Source organism: Schistocerca serialis, chromosome 2 (genome assembly GCF_023864345.2).
Source record: "Schistocerca serialis cubense isolate TAMUIC-IGC-003099 chromosome 2, iqSchSeri2.2, whole genome shotgun sequence".
NCBI classification, from domain to species: Eukaryota; Metazoa; Arthropoda; class Insecta; order Orthoptera; family Acrididae; genus Schistocerca; species Schistocerca serialis.
In genome coordinates, this window is record NC_064639.1 from 647,888,516 (window position 1) to 647,911,290 (window position 22,775).

The 22,775-nt window shown below is 40.4% G+C and overlaps 1 protein-coding gene across 1 annotated transcript in view; it reads right to left on the bottom strand.

Annotated features, from left to right (window-relative positions):
* Positions 1-9,593: 9,593 nt before the first annotated feature.
* The window catches only part of LOC126457724 (esterase FE4-like), a 58,911-nt gene continuing 45,729 nt past the window's right edge, over positions 9,594-22,775 (bottom strand). The window contains exons 8-9 of the mRNA XM_050094260.1: positions 13,325-13,457; positions 9,594-9,961 (exon numbers count right to left, since the gene is read on the bottom strand). Coding sequence (XP_049950217.1) covers positions 9,802-9,961; positions 13,325-13,457 — 293 coding nt within the window. The 3' untranslated portion in view covers positions 9,594-9,801. The remainder of the gene's footprint in view (positions 9,962-13,324; positions 13,458-22,775) is intronic.

Genomic DNA, 22,775 nt, shown 5'->3' on the forward strand with positions numbered 1-22,775 from the left:
AATAAAACACTTTGGAATCTACAATGTTGCTATATTGTTTAACACTTGATGACATTTGTACAAAAGCTTACCAAACTGAAATTTCCAGTAAAAATATATGCGATTCACACGTTACATACTTCGTAAGTTAGAAATGAAACTCAATACGAAACCCTTAATTCACTTCTTTCTTCTTTATGTGATGAAGCATTTTGAGAATCGTGTTTGCAATGAAAGACTTCACTGACTCAATTTCTCGCATGAAGCAATGACAGTAGTTAGCAGTTAGCGGATATATAGTTTAGAGCAAATTTCGAAAACACCAGAGAAATTATACGCAGTGTTTTGATTCCGGGTCGTTTTATGTACAATGCTTTGAAACCGGAGCTCTTACATATCTGGTGCAGATAATATGAAACTTTCGTCGAATTTTTTAACTTGTAATTAACTGGGTGAGTACTACTAACTTACCCTTGAAATACATGGGAAACGTTAAGCACTTCCCATTTACTTATGCTGGGAATTTTTCAAAGTAATGGGTAACTAGAAAGACTGGACGTTATTCAGTGCCAGCAGTTGTATATGACGAGTTGACTGTCCACAGCTACATTTTACGATCCAAGAAATAAGTATGAATCATTGTTATTTATAGTTAATAGCAGAAACAGTTACTTTCACAAGAAAACTACATAAACCGACACAGAATTTTTGTCGGCTAGTTTCAGTAACACTTTTCTCTTTCTGCAGATCTAGATTCTACTTCGTATTAATGTAGGCACTGGAACAATGACGTAGTTATTAATTGGCTTTCTTAGTGATATGGTTCATTCCTATGTTTCCAGCTCGTTATTATCGTTCTCGTTTCCTTCGTTAACTTAGAACAGCGAAAGTACGTCTACCATCTATGTCATTTTTATTTATTTCCAGTTACGTGTTTGGTATTCTATAACACATTATCTTAGATTTTATCTTACAACACAGAAGCAGTTAAGCCATTCAAAACAACAACTGTAAGAGTAATTCACTTTATGTATCGTATACGCGGTAACATTCGTTCTTTTTTAACAACTAACAATGCACGCGGCTAACTATTATGGAATTTATGCGTGAAAGTGTACCATTCACTCAATATTCATGAAATGTCGATGGTGAGAAGCACTTAACAAAGTCTCACGGACTATATCTATGGAGCTACAAACGTACGTAAAATGCAGTTATTCGTTGTACGAGGATTATACAGGAAGTAAGTTCCGATCGGTCGCGAAACGGAAACCACAGTGAAAACCAGAAACGTTTTATTTGCAATGGTTAGGTACACCTTCCACCTACTACTCTACATAGTCGCCGCTCCTACTTCGTGTTTTGTCGTAGTGTTCTATCAACTTTCCAATATCCTCGTCATAGAAAGCAGCCATCTGTGCTTTCGGCCACTTATCTGCACTGGTCTGCAGCTCGTTGTCTGTGGAAAATTTTTGTCTTCATAGCAAGCGGTTCTTGTCACCAGAGATGAGACTCGGGGGGGAGGGGGAGGGAGACAATTACGGGTTGTATTGTGGGTGATCAAACACTTCTCTTCGGAAACGCCGCAGAAGCTTCTTCATTGCTCTACAGTGAGCGGCCGAGAATTGGCATGAAGAAGGAACTGCTCGACAGTTGTGCATTGTGGGCTGCATGATACAGGCGAAATCTCTAATCAGGCCCACATACTTGGCGGGAGACGCTATTCCATACGCATCTTTACGTGCTCACTGTTCGCTCAAAACTGAAAAGAGCGACGCGCCACGATTGAAGGGCATACTAGAGACACTGCCCAACACATCTGTGAAAAGCTTTATCGGATTTTACCAGTGGTTTCCATTTCGCGACCGATCGGTACTTACTTTCTACCACCTAGGAAAATTAAGGAAATGTTGAGATCAGTCAAAGATAGTCTCGGCTTAAGAGTGCCGGGAATTTATACTATTCCTTGCGAATGTGGCAAGAATTACGTGGGCCAGTCTGTAAGAACCGTTGCCGACCGCTGCATCGAGCACCAGCGCCACCTAAAATACATGTATTTGGAAAAATCTGCGGTGGCTGAACATAGCCTGCTTAACAAACATAAGATTTTATTAGAAGAAACCAGAGTAATAGCCCACGCATTGAATTACTGGGCCTCAATGATCCGGGAAGAACTCGAAATTAGACTTAGCGATAATAACTTTAACAGAGACAACGGCAATGCACTTAGCAACACTTGGAAGAGTGCACTGGATAACGAAAAATCGCAGAGAAAAACTTCCCGCACTTTACCTCCTAATTCAAGGGATGGCGCTGCGAGCAACGCAGGATAGAAACTACATCTATGGAAGTAGAGGGCACTACTTCACTACGCGCCATATCGCTGTTGCTATGACGTATTGCAGCCAATCAGAAGCCGTCCTTGGCATATAAAAGTGGGAACCTCGCTACTTCACGACAGTCAGTTTTAGCCCTGACGACGATCATGTAGGTAGTGGTTGAAAACTTGGAGTTTTATCCTGAATTGACGCGGCCTGTACACCGAGAGATTTTTATTCAACATTGTCAAAAGCTTTCTCTAAATCTACAAATGCTAGAAACGTAAATTTCCCTTTTCTTAATCTAGCTTCTAAGATAAGTTGTAGGGTCAGTATTGCCTCACGTGTTCCAATATTTCTACGGAATCCAAATTGATCTTCCCCGAGGTCGACTTCTATCAGTTTTTCCATTCGTCTGTAAAAAATTCGCGTTAGTATTTTGCAGCCGTGACTTATTAAACTGATAGTTCCGTAATTTTCAAATCTGTCAACACCTGCATTCATTGTGATTGGAATTATTATATTATTCTTGAAGTCTGATGGTATTTTGCCTGTCTCATACATTTCGCTCACGAAATGGTAGAGTTTTATCACGACTGTCTCTCCCAAGGCTGTCAGTAGTTCTAATGGAATGTTGTCTACTCCCGGGGTCTTGTTTCGAATTAGGTCTTTCAGTGCTCTGTCAAACTCTTCACGCAGTATCATATCTCCCATTTCATCTTCATCGTCTTCCGTTTCCATAATATTGTCCTCTAGTACATCACCATTGTATAGACCCTCTATATAATTATTCCACCTTTCTGCTTTTCCTTCTTTGCTTAAAGCTGTGTTTCCATCTGAGATCTTGATATTCATACAAGTGGTCCTCTTTTCTCCAAAGATCTCTTTAATTTTCCTGTAGGCATTATTTATCTTACCCCTAGTGAGGTAAGCCTCTACTTCCTTACATTTGTCCTCTAGTCATCCCTGCTTAGCCATTTTGCACTTCCTGTCGATCTCATTTTTGAGACGTTTGTATTCCTTTTTGCCTGCTTCATTTACTGCATTTTTATATTTTCTCCTTTCATTAATTAAATATTACTTCTGCCACCCAAGGATATATACTAGAACTCGTCTTTTTACCTACTTGATCCTGTGCTGCCTTCACTACTTAATCCCTCAAAGTTACCCATTCTTCTTCTACTGTATTTCTTTCCCCCATTCCTGTCAATTGTTCCCCTATTTTTTCATTGAAACCCTGTACAACCTCTGGTTCTTTCAGTTTATCCAGGTCCCATCTCCTTAAATTCCCACCTTTTTGCAGTTTCTTCAGTTTTAATCTACAGTTCATAAAAATAGATTGTGGTAAGACTCCGCATCTGCTCCTGGAAATGTCTCACAATTTAAAACCTGTTTCCTAAATCTCTGCCTTACCATTATAAAATCTATCTGAAAACTGTTAGTATCTCAAGGCTTCTTCCATGTATACAACCTTCTTTTATGATTCTTGAACCAAGTGTTAGCTATTATTAAGTTGCGCTCTGTGCAAAATTCTACCAGGCGGCTTCCTCTTTCATTTCTTACTCCCAATCCATATTAACCTACTACGTTTCCTTCTCTTCCTTTTCCTACTATCGAATTCCAGTCACCCATGACTATTTAAAAAGGGAAATGGATAGGTTAAAGCCGGCCGAAGTGGCCGCGCGGTTCTGGCGCTGCAGTCTGGACCCGCGAGACCGCTACGGTCGCAGGTTCGAATCCTGCCTCGGGCATGGATGTGTGTGATGTCCTTAGGTTAGTTAGGTTTAACTAGTTCTAAGTTCTAGGGGACTAATGACCTCAGCAGTTGAGTCCCATAGTGCTCAGAGCCATTTTTGATAGGTTAAAGTTAGATATAGTGGGAATTAGTGAAGTTCGGTGGCAGGAGGAACAAGACTTCTGGTCAGGTGACTACAGGGTTATAAACACAAAGTCAAATAGGGGTAATGCAGGAGTAGGTTTAATAATGAATAGGAAAATAGGAATGCGGGTAAGCTACTACAAACAGCATAGTGAACGCATTATTGTTGCCAAGATAGATACGAAGCCCACACCTACTACAGTAGTACAAGTTTATATGCCAACTAGCTCTGCAGATGACGAAGAAATTGAAGAAATGTATGATGAAATAAAAGAAATTATTCAGATTGTGAAGGGAGATGAAAATTTAATAGTCATGGGTGACTGGAATTCGAGTGTAGGGAAAGGGAGAGAAGGAAACATAGTAGGTGAATATGGATTGGGGCTAAGAAATGAAAGAGGAAGTCGCCTGGTAGAATTTTGCACAGAGCACAACATAATCATAACTAACACTTGGTTTAAGAATCATGAAAGAAGGTTGTATACATGGAAGAACCAAGGAGATACTAAAAGGTATCAGATAGATTATATAATGGTAAGACAGAGATTTAGGCACCAGGTTTTAAATTGTAAGACATTTCCAGGGGCAGATGTGGACTCTGACCTCAATCAATTGGTTATGACCTGTAGATTAAAACTGAAGAAACTGCAAAAATGTGGGAATTTAAGGAGGTGGGACCTGGATAAACTAAAAGAACCAGAGGTTGTACAGAGATTCAGGGAGAGCGTAAGGGAGCAATTGACAGGAATGGGGAAATAAATACAGTAGAAGAAGAATAGGTAGCTTTGAGGGATGAAGTTGTGAAGGCAGCAGAGGATCAAGTAGGTAAAAAGACGAGGGCTAGTAGAAATCCTTGGGTAACAGAAGAAATATTGAATTTAATTGATGAAACGAAAAAATATAAAAATGCAGTAAGTGAAGCAGGCAAAAAGGAATACAAATGTCTCAAAAATGAGATCGACAGGAAGTGCAAAATGGGTAAGCAGGGATGGCTAGAGGACAAATGTAAGGATGTAGAGGCCTATCTCACTAGGGGTAAGATAGATACCGCCTACAGGAAAATTAAAGAGACCTTTGGAGATAAGAGAACGACTTGTATGAATATCAAGAGCTCAGATGGAAACCCAGTTCTAAGCAAAGAAGGGAAAGCAGAAAGGTGGAAGGAGTATATAGAGGGTCTATACAAGGGTGATGTACTTGAGGACAATATTATGGAAATGGAAGAGGATGTAGATGAAGATGAAATGGGAGATATGATACTGCGTGAAGAGTTTGACAGAGCACTGAAAGACCTGAGTCGAAACAAGGCCCCCGGAGTAGACAATATTCCATTGGAACTACTGACGGCCGTGGGAGAGCCAGTCCTGACAAAACTCTACCATCTGGTGAGCAAGATGTATGAAACAGGCGAAATACCCTCAGACTTCAAGAAGAAAATAATAATTCCAATCCCAAAGAAAGCAGGTGTTGACAGATGTGAAAATTACCGTACTATCAGTTTAATAAGTCACAGCTGCAAAATACTAACACGAATTCTTTACAGACGAATGGAAAAACTAGTAGAAGCCAACCTCGGGGAAGATCAGTTTGGATTCCGTAGAAACACTGGAACACGTGAGGCAGTACTGACCTTACGACTTATCTTAGAAGAAAGATTAAGGAAAGGCAAACCTACGTTTCTAGCATCTGTAGACTTAGAGAAAGCTTTTGACAATGTTGACTGGAATACTCTCTTTCAAATTCTAAAGGTGGCAGGGGTAAAATACAGGGAGCGAAAGGCTATTTACAACTTGTACAGAAACCAGATGGCAGTTATAAGAGTTGAGGGACATGAAAGGGAAGCAGTGGTTGGGAAGGGAGTAAGACAGGGTTGTAGCCTCTCCCCGATGTTATTCAATCTCTATATTGAGCAAGCAGTAAAGGAAACAAAAGAAAATTCGGAGTAGGTGTTAAAATTCATGGAGAAGAAATAAAAAATTTGAGGTTCGCCGATGACATTGTAATTCTGTCTGAGACAGCAAAGGACTTGGAAGAGCAGTTGTATGGAATGGATGGTGTCTTGAAGGGAGGATATAAGATGAACATCAACAAAAGCAAAACAGGGATAATGGAATGTAGTCTAATTAAGTCGGGTGATGCTGAGGGAATTAGATTAGGAAATGAGGCACTTAAAGTAGTAAAGGAGTTTTGCTATTTGGGGAGCAAAATAACTGATGATGGTCGAAGTAGAGAGGATATAAAATGTAGGCTGGCAATGGCAAGGAAAGCGTTTCTGAATAAGAGAAATTTGTTAACATCCAGTATTGATTTAAGTGTCAGGAAGTCATTTCTGAAAGTATTCGTATGGAGTAGCCATGTATGGAAGTGAAACATGGACGATAAATAGTTTGGACAAGCAGAGAATAGAAGCTTTCGAAATGTGGTGCTACAGAAGAATGCTGAAGATTGGATGGGTAGATCACATAACTAATGTGGAAGTATTGAATAGGATTGGGGAGAAGAGAAGTTTGTGGCACAACTTGACCAGAAGAAGGGATCGGTTGGTAGGACATGTTCTGAGGCATCAAGGGATCACCAATTTAGTATTGGAGGGCAGCGTGGAGGGTAAAAATCGTAGAGGGAGACTAAGAGATGAATACACTAAGCAGATTCAGAAGGATGTAGGTTGCAGTAGGTACTGGGAGATGAAAAAGCTTGCACAGGATAGAGTAGCATGGAGAGCTGCATCAAACCGGTCTCAGGACTGAAGACCACAACAACAACATGACTATTAAGTTTTCGTCTCCTTTCACTATCTGAATAATTTCTTTTATCTCGTCATACATTCCATCAATTTCTTCGTCATCTGCAGAGCTAGTTGGCATATAAACCTGTACTACTATAGTAGGCGTGGGCTTAGTGTCTGTCTTGGCCACAATAATGCGTTCACTATCCTGTTTGTAGTAGCTTACCCGCAGTCCTATATTTTTATTCGTCATTAAACCTACTCCTGTATTACCGCTATTTGATTTTGTATTTATAACCCTGTATTCACCTGCCCAGAAGTCTTGTTCCTCCTGCCACCGAACTTCACTAATTCCCACTATATCTAACTTTAACCTATCCATTTCCCTTTTTAAATTTTCTAACCTACCTGCTAGATTAAGGGATCTGACATTCCACGCTCCAATCCGTAGAACGCCAGTTTTCTTTCTCCTGATAACGACGTCCTCTTCAGTAGTCCCCGCCCGGAGATCTGAATGGGGGACTATTTTACCTCCGGAATATATTACGCAAGAGGACGCCATTATCATTAACCATACAGTAAAGCTGCATGCCCTCGGGAAAAATTACGACAATAGTTTCCCCTTGCTTTCAACCGTTCGCATTACCAGCACAGCAAGGCCGTTTTGGTTAGTGTTACAAGGCCAGATCAGTCAATCATCCAGAATGTTGCCCCTGCAACTACTGAAAAGGCTGCTGCCCCTCTTCAGGAACAACATGTTTGTCTGGCCTCTCAACAGATACCCCTCCGTTGTGGTTGCACCTACGGTATGGCTATCTGTATTGCTGAGGAACGCAAGCCTCCCCACCAACGGCAAGTTCTATGGTTCATGGATGGGGGGTGGGAGGTGGGGGGGGGGGTGGGGGGAGTATATTTTCAGTAATTCTATTATTATTATTATATTATTATTATAATTATTTCCATATTTAAATCTGTACATCTGAGAGAGAGGCATACTCGATTTAACATGTTCCCAAGAATGAAAATGTCGGAAAGTTGGGTTGTGTAACACAGGAATGTAAGGACAAATAAAGGGATAATTTTGACACTGGATTAAATTTTTTACTTGGTAACTGTAAGACTCAACCGTTTTAGGTGTTGTAACGGAAGAGCATAGGGGAAAATACCATATTCGCAGCAGCAAAGTAACTGGTGATGTTTGGCAACTCTTAGGTAAATAGAAGTAGATTTCTCATAAAGATTCTTATTACAGGAGGTCAGAGATGGGAGGAAAATATTTTAAAAATCCTACATTAAATGTTGTGTGATATAACAGGGTAGCCGGCGAACGTGAGTTATAGAACATATCATACAGTAAATACTTCAGGGAACACTGTGGGTACTTGCTGAGACAGCCAAAAAGAGTTATGTGTGATTATTGTACTGAATATTAAACATACATCAGTGGAACTAGACAGCGCATATAAAGTTCAGTATTTTTTATGAAAAAAGTTAGAAAATTACGACATTTAATCAAAAATTCAGTATCAAACAAGTAAGGATGATTGTAACCTACTTGTGTCAAATTAGATTATACTCAAAACCTCCCATTCCACGTCTAAATGTAATTGCTTAGTTCTACAAAACGTTGCTGTTCCTTTACACTCTCATCGTGTACATTGTCATAACGATGGTAGCACTTTTTTCTTACGCTTTTTAAAGTTTGAAGACAAACAAAATCCAAACAAAAATTCTTTTATGCTTAATTTTATTATATCTGAATTTGGAGAAATGTCACATACAAATAAAATAATTTTATTCTCAGATTCACGGGAGGGGGGCGGGGTGCGGCAGAACAAAAGTAGTGTAATGTTAAAGTTCTGTGCTTCGCTGTCAAAACTTTCAAAACTTTGAAAGTAGATGTGGAACACATTTTCCTTGAAACAAGACATTCTTACAGTCTGTGTGACAGGAATTTTGATGAATATGGCAAGCTATTAAAACAAGTAGAGAATATACAAATAGTGAAGGGGTACGAGAACATTATGAAAGAAAGCAGAAAACAACCACAATCGTTGCATACGTCTACGCCTGCGTCCTTAATAAAAGACTGGGCGTCAGCGGTCAGTACAATGTTTTTAAGAATGCCTGCCTGCTAAGGAATACAAGTTTTGTACTCAGAAATCTGCAAATTTTTTTTATAAGGATACTGGATTCAGAGTCCTATTTTTCCATATACCATCCACTTTTATTCTTCAATGAAAGGGTTCAGTGTCTCAAATACACAGATATCAGATTGAGTGATGTAGGAAAACCAGGAGTAACCGCACAAAAAAGAGATGAAGTACTGCAAATCATTATATATTTGAAATCTGAAAATGAGAAGTGGTATTAGAAAGTATCAGTTCCGTCCAGTTAGGTTGAAATTCCTGATGATGAATATGTGGATAAATATAAGTATCAAATTGGTGAAACTTGAAAATTTGAAGAGTAATTATTTGTAAATATAATCGTTACCTTTAAGCTGCAATATACCGCAGCCTAACTGACTTTTCACAATAAACCAGAAGTAAAAACAGACCTCGCTTACATTCATTGCAACAAAAGCGTATGCTAGGTAATTCTGTTTTGATGCATACCTACAATTGTAGAATACCTTGAAGACTTTTTTTGAAATTGTTTATATCGTCATCAGAAAGTAATGAGGATAATATTTTACCTTATTTTACTATTTATTGATGAGCTTTTTCAGATAATGAGTTGACACTTTTGTTTCTTCAGAAAACATAAATCTACGTCCGCTGTTATTGTATGCAATTCCTCAATTACAACGTGAGCTTGGGATGATTTCAGTTATAGCTGTCAGTAGAAATTTCGTATTAATGTTGCCAGTAAGTAGTGGTCAAGTACAGAGTGCCAATTTATTTGTAGATACTCTCCAAAAAATCCATTCTGCTCTTGAACGGACTCTGCTTGACGGTGAGGCCACTGTTGGCGATGTGCAAGTAGTTGGGAGCGCCCTCCGTAAACGCTGGCCACGTGGCGGCCAGCTCTTGGTCTGTGGAGGTCGGTGTTGGGTACCTGCAGACACACGACGCAAAACTGTACGTCTCACAGTTCTTGATATGCTCGCAGATGATATGAGTGGCATTGTTACAGAACATTCACTTAAGTGAAGAAGAGGTGTGTAGTGTCGGACTATAGGTTAAACAGAACAGTACAGTAGAAGTGGTCGGGTGGCAGGCTGACGTAGGATACAAAAGATAAGACGAGATACAAGAGGGAAAACACACGTTAACTGCACAGAAAGGTAGACCAAATTTGAACTGCCGTCTAAGTATTAAATTTCTTAAGAAAAAACCTTGTACTAGGCCAGTATCCTTCGGACTGAAGCAGACTGAAGCAATCTCCCAAAAAGATATCAGGCCTTGAATCCTCAATAACATGGATAAGCTTACAAACACGATAAAATGCAATTGATTTGATGACTAGACAGCACAAGAAATTTACAGAAATCTTATATAATTTGCAAGAAAAAATTAGCTACATCACAAATTTGCATCACCAAAACTTGCATTGCTGCGCAGCATGGTACACGTAAAATTCCATAACCTGAAACAAGGAAAACTAGGCTTCAATAGCTTCAGTTCCAGCAGTGAGCCCAAGAGTAAATAGCAGATCAGATATACCCAACGGAACAACCGACCAGTAACGTAACTGAAGTTTAAACTTAGCCGTCCACGTGAGCAATACTAGAACACACCAAGCTTTCCATCAGATTCCAATACAAATAAATGCATGAACTTAAAACAAATCCCTCACATGCAAACTTAAAAAATATCTCATTACATATAGCTGGATCCAAAGCAGGTGAATGCAGTCATTTAAAATACAATCTCAGGCCAGCTCTCAACCACGCTGGCAACAATAATAGCTTCCCTTCCAGGAGGACGGCTTCATTCCCCGCTAATACGGTTTCAGTGGACAAAAGGAAGGCTCCAAAAATCAATTGAGCCCGTAGGTCAACATGTAAGCAGCGGGATAGTGACGACTGCAAAATGCTGCCAGCCGCCACAGACCGCAAAGCTATAACCAGAGTGGAGCACGGCCAACTACCCACGCTTCCCCGTACACGATCTTCCCACGGCCGCTGCAATCGCCTCACTGCCGCTGCACCGACTTTCCCTCGCTTAGCTTACCCCTCCCCCTCCCCCTCCCCCTCCCCCTCCTGGAGAGCTACCTAACCACACGGCAGGGCAGCGAACCAACGATACGCAAGCAACGATGGAACGATTCGAAAGGAGCCGCCGTGGCCTATCATTGTGCTACAGACTTTTCAATCTAAAAGTTGCAATCATCGCAACCATAGATATCTATTACTCACGCGCTACAAATATAAGAAGAATAAAGTTAACACAATCAGCCACCTGAACACTATTTTACAGATTTTAATTCACAGTAAGTAGAACTATGGTATGAGTATAAAATCTGAAACAAAAGAAACTCCAGTGTTTAGATCCTGCCCCCGAATTGTGCCAGCGGTAGGTAGTCTAACGTACTGAAGCAGGACAAGAAAATGAGCGAATGTTGATCGTTGGCAGTTCGTTATCATAGCAGTCACATTCAATTCGGTCAGTGCCTTAACATTTACTGTTCACGTCATTTCGGTGCTGATGTATAAATGTTTCTTGAAATTGTGATGATGTAACTGAGCTTCGTCTTTTTAAGGAAAATTTAAAGAGAACCCAAAATTTAAGTGCTAAAATTTATAGGGAAAGTAATACTCATAAATAAAAACATGCAATGCCATAACTAAAATATTATAAAAGACAAACAGAGATTTATACTATAGAGGAAAGCTGAAAAACAATGATAATTGCTTCATCTGGTATCAATGAAGTACACTGAAATTCATGGTTTTTTTGAGCCAGTCATGACTTGAGCACCTGAAATTATCTACACGTCTAACTTTCTCAGTAAATATTGCCTTATGGATTCCTAAATATGCACTGCACGACATACCATGCACACACAGTCACTGTACACCGAATACTTCTTAAGTACAAATGTGTTATCAACACGCGTTGCTCTTGTGCAATACGGAAGTATTCTGAGAATCAGAAATGAAAAAGTATCAGCTATGAGCATCAAGCAAAAGCAATTTACAACTGCCCTCGCATTCCTTCCAAAAGTCAGCGTGTTATTCATCAGTAACTGTTACCTTGAAACACATTCTTAAACTCAGTGATAGAAGGGAGAATTCAGCATATCATTTTATTTTAATTATCTCCTTCCTAAGTTATCATTCTGTGGGCTTGTATGGCGCCCAGCTCCCGGGTTTTTGTAATACCTGCTAATACTTTGGTATATACTCAATCACCGCACAAAAAAATCTGCTGTAGCCTGATTTGTTTGCTTTAGTCGCTGTCAGCACGTATAATCTTTCCCTTCTACAGTCACATAAAGCGGCTAGTAACTTCCCTGGTTTCTGGATCAAATGAAGTGCTTGAACCTTTCTGATAATATAAACCCGAATTCTGTAGTACATATGCCGACATTTAGAATATATTTTTATAATTAATGTATCAGGGAACGCTTTTTTTCGATAGATATGGACTACCGTGTACATTTGTACATCTTACTTCATGTCAGATATAATTATGTACTCTAAATTTGTCATTCTTCCTTTATGCTGGATGGGTACTCCATACACTGTTTTCTTTGTCTGTGGGTTTTACTATGACACTAATTTTTTTTGTACATTTTCCATCAACTGAAGATCAAACATTCTTCGACAACAGCACAAATTAGAATTCTCTGGTCGCATTTCCACCGGATTTCCATAACAAAAGGGTCGCGCGGCAGAAGTTTCTAGATACTTCTTCCTAAGCTACGCATTGCTAACACACCTTAGTTGGCTTACTTTTTCCAGTTCCTCAAGTGTACTATTGTACAGTTCCAAGGTTAATGGATATTATAAAAAAAACTCAATCACATCTTCTTTTCTGCAACAACGCAGCCCTATTACGAAACATTAAATTAATTTGAAATTTATGGAGGAACTAGTTCATCTATATTTCTCTGTTCCTTTCAGACATAATTCCGATATTTACTGAAACTAAAATAAGCAGTTCCTTGTCTTGAAAATTTTAGCGTTTTATGAATTTTATGGATTTATTTTATTTGAAATTTCCACTTCAAAATGCAGGTTCCATGAAAAGAAAAGTAATAAATTTTGGGCACTCTTAGAAATACCGAAAACGAATACTCAGGAGCCTATTATTATGTAAACTAGATATAGAAAAATTCGATTCTAAATATAACTGTTGCAAGAGGCTGTATTATACGTTTGCAGACCTATTTTAATTTCATAAAAGCTTCATTCAAACTGACACTTTATATAATCTGTATCGTCTTAAAGTGCCAAATGTATTGCTTACGTACCCAGTTTTAGCAAAATTTGTCCAGAGTCGCGTCATTCTGTTAATTGTCTTCGCTTCCACGGATCCAGCTTCAACATCTATGAGCCGCTTCGATGATCTGAACAAGTACATCAGTTCGTCTCCGTGACAAGCACCTGCAGAGAACATCACAGGGAATGTAATGGAAATTGCACAAAATAATATTCAGAACATAAGCTAGAAGAAGCGACAAGCTTCAGCTGGACATTAATGAAACATTATCGTGTAAAAACAGAACCAGTAATCAATAAAAGAAACAGTCATTTCCCAATACCGATATTAATCAGAATTAGAACTATGATCATCATTGTCTGCCTGTCATTGTAGTGACTTATGAAATGTATCTCTCAGTAACTGCTAAAGGGTAGCTAAAAATAAAGCAAATACATGGACAGACAGGTAAATAAGTAGGGATCAACCTTTCCTGATGTAAACATAATTTCGTAAGAGGTATAGTAATGTAAGTAAAAATGTATATTGGTAAGAGTAATAATAATATAAAGATAAATGATACCATCGGTACATCAAAAGGACAGCGATTCCACGATTATTTTGAGTAAATGTAAGAATTAATTTGCAAAAGTAGCAAATGAAAAGAACCGGTTTCCATTCTGAAACATAGTCATTAACGATGACGGACTGCGAAACAATAAAATCAACCAGTGAATGTGATCATAAATAACTGCAATCAGTAGTAACGAAATGTTCCGGTTTCTCACGTGTAGCACTAGGTATCTATGGTGGGACGGCTTTTGTGGTGTAGCAGTAGGTTTGTTTACGGGCCGCTGCGTAGAGTTATTCATAAAATTGTCTGGACAATGTTAGGTAATTAAATATCTTCAGTTCCATATGACACGATTTATGCAGCGCAAGCCTGGAAGCTTTCTAGGAGGCATGAATGTTTCTGTTCCATATGTCACTGATGTTTGGAGTGGCGTAACGTGGCAACGATAGGAAAAACATCGTGATTTAATTAACACGTGTACAACAATATATAGATATTCTATATACTTCCATGCATTTTTTTATGGTCCAACTGAGGCGCCAGGTGGAAATGGCATGGCAAGCCGTTCCACAGGACTACATCCAGCATCTCTACGATCGTCTCCATGGGAGAATAGCAGCCTGCATTGCTGCGAAAGGTGGATATACACTGTACTAGTGCCGACATTTGCATGCTCTGTTGCCTGTGTCTATGTGCCTGTGGGTCTGTCAGTGTGATCATGTGATGTATCTGACCCCAGGAATATGTCAATAAAGTTTCCCTTTCCTGGGACAATGAATTCACGGTGTTCTTATTTCAATTTCCAGGAGTGTATATATATATATATACAATATATATACAATGTTAATTACATCCGGAGATATTATAACCTAAAGTTGACGCTTGAGTACCACTCCTCCGCTGTTCGATCGCGTGTATCGGAGAGCACCGAATTGCGTAGGGGTCCAAAGGGAACGGTGATGGGCCTTAGGTACAGATGAGACTGGAACAGCACATTACGTCCACGTACTAACACCTTTTTATTGGTCTTTTTCACTGACGCACATGTACATTACCATGAGGGGTGAGGTACACGTACACGCATGGTTTCCGTTTTCAATTACGGAGTGGAATAGAGGGTGTCCCGACATGTCAGGCCAATAGAATTCAATGTGGTGGCCATCATTTGCTGCACACAGTTGCAATCTCTGGCGTAATGAATGTCGTGCACGCCGCAGTACATCTGGTGTAATGTCACCGCAGGCTGCCACAATACGTTGTTTCATATCCTCTGGGTTTGTAGGCACATCACGGTACACATTCTCCTTTAACGTACCCCACAGAAAGAAGCCCAGACGTATAAGATCAGGAGAACGGGCTGGCCAATTTATGCGTCCTCCACGTCCTATGAAACGCCCGTCGAACGTATACCTCACCCCTCATAGTAATGTACATGTGCGTCCGTGAAAAAGACCAATAAAAAGGTGTTATCATGTGGACGTAATGTGCTGTTCCAGTCTCTTCTGTACCTAAGGTCCATCACCGTTCCCTTTGGATCCCTACGTAATTCGGTGCTCTCCGATACACACGATCGAACAGCGGAGGAGTGGTACTCAAGCGTCAGCTTTAGGTTACATTATCTCCGGATGTAATTAACATTTTACAATGCAACAAACGGCACTGATTACGTATTTGTTTATATATTCAGATGTGCTAACAAAAATAACGGGGTTCCATTTGAAAAAAACGTAAGTTTGTGTTAAAAAACATACTTCCATGCATTTTTTTATGGTTAACCAATTACACTATCCCCTCACCTCACGTTCGGTCTGTGGAATCGATTCGTTAATATTTGATGTGGTTTACGAAATATATGCAGCGGTAATGTTGGGTGACTCACCCTGTATATATATATATATATATATATATATATATATATATATATATATATATATATGTTGTTGTTGTTGTGGTCTTCAGTCCTGAGACTGGTTTGATGCAGCTCTCCATGCTACTCTATCCTGTGCAAGCTTTTTCATCTCCCAGTACCTACTGCAACCTACATCCTTCTGAATCTGCTTAGTGTATTCATCTCTTGGTCTCCCCCTATGATTTTTACCCTCCACGCTGCCCTCCAATACTAAATTGGTGATCCCTTGATGCCTCAGAACATGTCCTACCAACCGATCCCTTCTTCTGGTCAAGTTGTGCCACAAACTTCTCTTCTCCCCAATCCTATTCAATACTTCCACATTAGTTATGTGATCTACCCATCTAATCTTCAGCATTCTTCTGTAGCTCCACATTTCAAAAGCTTCTATTCTCTTCTTGTCCAAACTATTTATCGTCCATGTTTCACTTCCATACATGGCTACACTCCATACAAATACTTTCAGAAATAACTTCCTGACACTTAAATCTATACTCGATGTTAACAAATTTCTCTTCTTCAGAAACGCTTTCCTTGCCATTGCCAGTCTACATTTTATATCCTCACTACCTCGTCCATCATCAGTTATTTTGCTCCCCAAATAGCAAAACTCCTTTACTACTTTAAGTGTCTCATTTCCTAATCTAATACCCTCAGCATCACCCGACTTAACTCGATTACATTCCATTATCCTCGTTTTGCTTTTGTTGATGTTCATCTTATATCCTCCCTTCAAGACACCATCCATTCCGTTCAACTGCTCTTCCAAGTCCTTTGCTGTCTCTGACAGAATTACAATGTCATCGGGGAACCTCAAAGTTTTTATTTCTTCTCCATGGATTTTAATACCTACTCCGAATTTTTCTTTTGTTTCCTTTACTGCTTGCTCAATATAGAGATTGAATAACATCGGGGAGAGGCTACAACCCTGTCTTACTCCCTTCCCAACCACTGCTTCCCTTTCATGTCCCTCAACTCTTATAACTGCCATCTGGTTTCTGTACAAGTTGTAAATAGCCTTTCGCTCCCTGTATTTTACCCCTGCCACCTTTAGAATTTGAAAGAGAGTATTCCAGTCAACATTGTCAAAAGCTTTCTCTAAGTCTACAAATGCTAGAAACGTAGGTTTGCCTTTCCTTAATCTTTCTTCTAAGATAAGTCGTAAGGTCAGTATTGCCTCACGTGTTCCGGTATTTCTACGGAATCCAAACTGATCTTCCCCGAGGTCGGTTTCTACTAGTTTTTCCATTCGTCTGTAAAGAATTCGTGTTAGTACTTTGCAGCTGTGGCTTATTAAACTGATTGTTCGGTAATTTTCACATCTGTCAACACCTGCTTTCATTGGGATTGGAATTATTATATTCTTCTTGAAGTCTGAGGGTATTTCGCCTGTTTCACACATCTTGCTCACCAGATGGTAGAGTTTTGTCAGGACTGGCTCTCCCAAGGCCGTCAGTAGTTCCAATGGAATGTTGTCTACTCCGGGGGCCTTGTTTCGACTCAGGTCCTTCAGTGCTCTGTCAAACTCTTCACGCAGTATCGTATCTCCCATTTCATCTTCATCTATATCCTCTTCCATTTCCATAATATTGGCCTCAAGTGCATCGCCCTTGTATAGACCCTCTATATACTCCTTCCACCTTTCTGCTTTCCCTTCTTTGCTTAGGACTGGGTTTCCATCTAAGCTCTTGATGTTCATAGATGTGGTTCTCTTATCTCCAAAGGTCTCTTTAATTTTCCTGTAGGCAGTATCTATCTTACCCCTAGTGAGATAAGCCTCTACATCCTTACATTTGTCCTCTAGCCATTCCTGCTTAGCCATTTTGCACTTCCTGTCGATCTCATTTTTGAGACGTTTGTATTCCTTTTTGCCTGCTTCATTTACTGCATTTTTATATTTTCTCCTTTCATCAATTAAATTCAATATTTCTTCTGTTACCCAAGGATTTCTACTAACCCTCTTCTTTTTACCTATTTGATCGTCTGCTGCCTTCACTACTTCATCCCTCAGAGCTACCCATTCTTCTTCTACTGTATTTCTTTCCCCCATTCCTTTCAATTGTTCCCTTATGCTCTCCTTGAAACTCTGTACAACCTCTGGTTCTTTCAGTTTATCCAGGTCCCATCTCATTAAATTCCCACCTTTTTGCAGTTTCTTCAGTTTTAATCTACAGGTCATAACCAATAGATTGTGGTCAGAGTCCACATCTGTCCCTGGAAATGTCTTACAATTTAAAACCTGGTTCTTAAATCTCTGTCTTACCATTATATAATCTATCTGATACCTTTTAGTATCTCCAGGGTTCTTCCATGTATACAACCTTCTATCATGATTCTTAAACCAAGTGTTAGCTATGATTAAGTTGTGTTCTGTGCAAAATTCTATCAGGCGGCTTCCTCTTTCATTTCTTAGCCCCAATCCATATTCACCTACTACGTTTCCTTCTCTCCCTTTCCCTACACTCGAATTCCAGTCACCCATGACTATTAAATTTTCGTCTCCCTTCACTATCTGAATAATTTCTTTTATTTCATCATAAATTTCTTCAATTTCTTCGTCATCTGCAGAGCTAGTTGGCATATAAACTTGTACTACTGTAGTAGGTGTGGGCTTCGTATCTATCTTGGCAACAATAATGCGTTCACTATGCTGTTTGTAGTGGCTTACCCGCATTCCTATTTTCCTATTCATTATTAAACCTACTCCTGCATTACCCCTATTTGACTTTGTGTTTATAACCCTGTAGTCACCTGACCAGAAGTCTTGTTCCTCCTGCCACCGAACTTCACTAATTCCCACAATATCTAACTTTAACCTATCCATTTCCCTTTTTAAATTTTCTAACCTACCGGCCCAATTAAGGGATCTGACATTTCACGCTCCGATCCGTAGAACGCCAGTTTTCTTTCTCCTGATAACGACATCCTCTTGAGTAGTCCCCGCCCGGCGATCCGAATGGGGGACTATTTTACCTCCGGAATATTTTACCCAAGAGGACGCCATCAACATTTAATAATACAGTAAAGCTGCATGCCCTCGGGAAAAATTACGGCCGTAGTTTCCCCTTGCTTTCAGCCGTTCGCAGTACCAGCACAGCAAGGTCGTTTTGGTTATTGTAACAAGGCGAGATCAGTCAATCATCCAGACTGTTGCCCTTGCAACTACTGAAAAGGCTGCTGCCCCTCTTCAGGAACCACACGTTTCTCTGGCCTCTCAACAGATACCCCTCCGTTGTGGTTGTAACTACGGTACGGCTATCTGTATCGCTGAGGCACGCAAGCCTCCCCACCAACGGCAAGGTCCATGGTTCATGGGGGGAGGATATATATATATATATGTATATATATATATATATATATATATATATATATATATATGTGTGTGTGTGTGTGTGTGTGTGTGTGTGTGTGTGTGCGCCCTGCGCATTGGGCTGCTGCATTTAAAGCCTCCAGTTCACCTCGACACTAAGATCGCCCAGTTGGGTAACGCTGCTCCACAACCTTTGTGTTGGACACACAATTGTCACTGTCGTTAACGCCACAACTCGGCTCGAAACCATCAATCCCTGCCTGAATTCCCAGGCCCTGGCAGCCAACGCTCTGCCTCCATCTCTATGGGGCCGCTGACTCTTGTTCTGAATGGATGGTCAGCCAGCTCTGGGCTGCGAAGCCACCAGCTGCCCGTTGCGTTCCCCAGACATCAGCCGGAGTTTGAATCTGGATGATGCTACGACTAGTCGCAAATTTAGAAGACACTGTTGGTTGCCTTGTGCCTGCAGCAGAGATGTTTCCAGCACTCTGGGTGCCATGGCTGACTCAGCACTTGGCGTGCCAGCATTTGTGGGCTGTTTGATTCGTCTATCTTGCCTGCCACTGTGAGTGGAAATATTGAGTCGACATGAAAACGCCGAGTGACTGTTCAGTTTTAATGGATTCATAAAGAACTGTTTCTGCTCACCGTTTGTTTGTCTGCCACTTCCCACAATGACATATCCGTCCCCAAGCCATCAAAAGAGTTCAAGTTACGCACCTAGGAACCGAGTCCATCCTGACGCACACATCCTGCCAACCTGTAGCGGTTATTTTCGCCATCAATCCATACAAAGCTACGTCATAAATGGGGCACTTTTGGTCTCTTGTATTAACTCCAGCAAGGAATCGATATGTATTAGTTATAATTGATTATTTCTCACCTTTTTCGCCATGGTCGCTATACAAAACCAACAGGTAGTAGCGGTGGCACTGGCTATGCTTGATCGATGGATACTTAATTTCGAAATGCTGGAGACAACAGACCAAGACACTATTTGTGTTATTGGAGCAATTGCGTCGACTTTTACACATAAAGAAATTATGAACTAGCACATGACACAAACAAATAATAGAACTGAAAGACTACACTAAACAATAGCAACAATGTAAAATTATTATACAAAATGTAGACAGAACGACTGGAATGCTCTGCTACCATATTTCGTGCCTCAGTTACTGGCGGTTTCTTCCAAAGGGGAAAGGGAAGTGGTTGGAGAAAATGCGAGAGAGAAGGCCAGGCAAGTGAAGCATTATGTACTCACTTCTTTCGACATATCCAATTGCCTTCAGACCACGAGATGGCTTTGCGACCTAATTTTGTTTTTTTTTCTTATTAGTTTATTAAGGATATTTGTGTTTATGTGTTATGGATACGTCTGGGCTTGTATTGGTTTCATGGAAGAGACTCACGAGTGAGTGTAAAGGAGACAGTCTTGGTTTGGCAATAGCTTACAGGAACTTTCGTGTGAAATTTTCATTTACAGTGTTTGTGGAATCTTTGTGTGTCTCATTTACTTTGGAAGTGTAATGTCGCTGTTACATGGTGCTGTGCGCTTGTTTTTCGTTAACTATGTGGTTTGTGTAGATGTAGTCGTATAGCCTTGCAACAGCTGGCAGTATATAAGAGTGGGTGCTAGTATGTACACAATTTGGTGTTTAGCTTTAATTTTAATGTCTGCTACTTCAATTTAGTCATTAAATATAATGGAGAATTGAGGAAATAATATTCTCCATCACCGAATTACTGCGTTGTCGAACTGGTTAAATCACTGTCTGATCCGAAAAATACGTACACACAGTCTCTGAGTCTTGCTAGTAGACTGTTGTGCTCCGAGAAGCCGCCGATCGGGTGCCATGGTGAGGTCACTGCATGTGAATCCTAATTCTTTCAAATGATATGGCCGCAATGGCTATTTTCTGTACCAAAACCGGCGGCTGTCATTTGCAACCGCTATAAAGAAGATCATATCGACAGTGCACAAGCGAATTGTACTTCAGGGGCAAAAGTTGTTCATAAACGATACACGATGCGGTATTTCAGAATCTTATTTCCAGTTACCCTCCGCCATCACCGGAACTACAATCGGAAGCACAAAGTATTAATTTACCTGCCAGGCGTATTCTTCTAGATCCTAACTAAGGGAAACCTGACTTACTTAAATGACATGCCAGACCTCACCCCTCTCTGGATCAGTTGATAGGCACACAAAATTGTCGTCTAGTGATGGAACATCTGCTCGGCCACGTGAAAGAAACATCGAACCGAACATCAGCACCGACTCATTGCCATAGAAACTCTCGCAGAATTCACCTAATTTTCATAGTCGGTACTGTATTAGAAAATGGGTTTACAATCCGAAACCTAGATTGTGTAGCAACCATACTAAAATTTGTGAGGCAAGGCGAAAAACAGTGTTTATTCAATTAATTCTAATAATAAGTGCTGTGTACTGCCACCTGAGATGTAGATCTGCCCAAAACCTATCCTTACCTTCCTTCAACTTGTGGGTTCGTAGCAGTAGCATTGGCACCATGGAGGAAGTAAGCCAGTAAGTGAAGGAAAGTAGCGAAAGAGAAAGAATAGAGTAAGGACCTAGAAATTTCGTGTTTCAACATTACAAGAATGAGATATTGTATATAATGGAATATAAAAAGGGGAGAAGAATACGCCAAGGGGAAAAGTCATGCAGTAAGTATTCTGAATTTGTGCAGTAGACTATAGAGTGTAGAGGAAAAGATAGATCTATATCTGTGCAGCTAGACTCTTAAATGACCATCTGGTGAACCACATTAATCTAAGGAGGGGCGAAATGCAATGGCATAAAACTCCGCCACAGTCCATAGCTGTAACCAGGCCACAAGACAGCCAGCAACCGCAGATGGAGACCTGTCGATGCAACAATCTTTCGCTCTAGGGCCACTTTCACATCGCCCTCTTTCCAAGTGATGACACTCGGACCTAGAACACTGGCTCCGTTTGAGATGTTTTGACAAGACCCTAAAGCATGACCACTTTTGGTCGGGGCAGGTCAATGTATTTAAACCTCCGAGGACAACCTCGTCATCATCTAATAGCTAGGCAGTAATATGACTATTAATAAGTGTGCTGCAATATGACTTCCAGCCTGTGATGGCCAGTGCCACCCTTATGATTCAGCTACCACCGCCATCTTCAGGATGAGAACCACAAACGGCCTGAGCTCCTGGAAACCAGCTGGTCCATTGTGTCAGATGGTCTGAGACTTAGAGATCTCACTATTAGCACTGTTACTCCTCAGCATAGCAGGTCCCAGTTTAACATCCAGGGCAGTCCTTTCAGGGTGAACTGGTCTGTCTCTCACCACCATCTGTCACTCCAATGCCCCAGCATCCTGACATAGCCTTTCACAAAGCAGGAATATCAGAAAACTGTAAGCTTCAGTCCTCGAAATACGCCTACCAATGTAGGCGAGTCTGTGCCACAGTGCTCAAGTCAGAGTACCATCGCCTACTGCCTACTGTTTGTCTGCTGCGTCTCTACATTTGTTCACGATTGTTCATAAGGGGTTTTATATGTCTACACCATTTTCACCTCCACCAACCTCCAGCAGGGAGCCATTTACCCATATCTTTCTATCAACACCTATTACTTGCGTATATTCTTTTGTTCTGAAAAGTGACCCGATCACAATAGGGTAATAGAACGTTTGAATACGTTCTTGGGGTAGT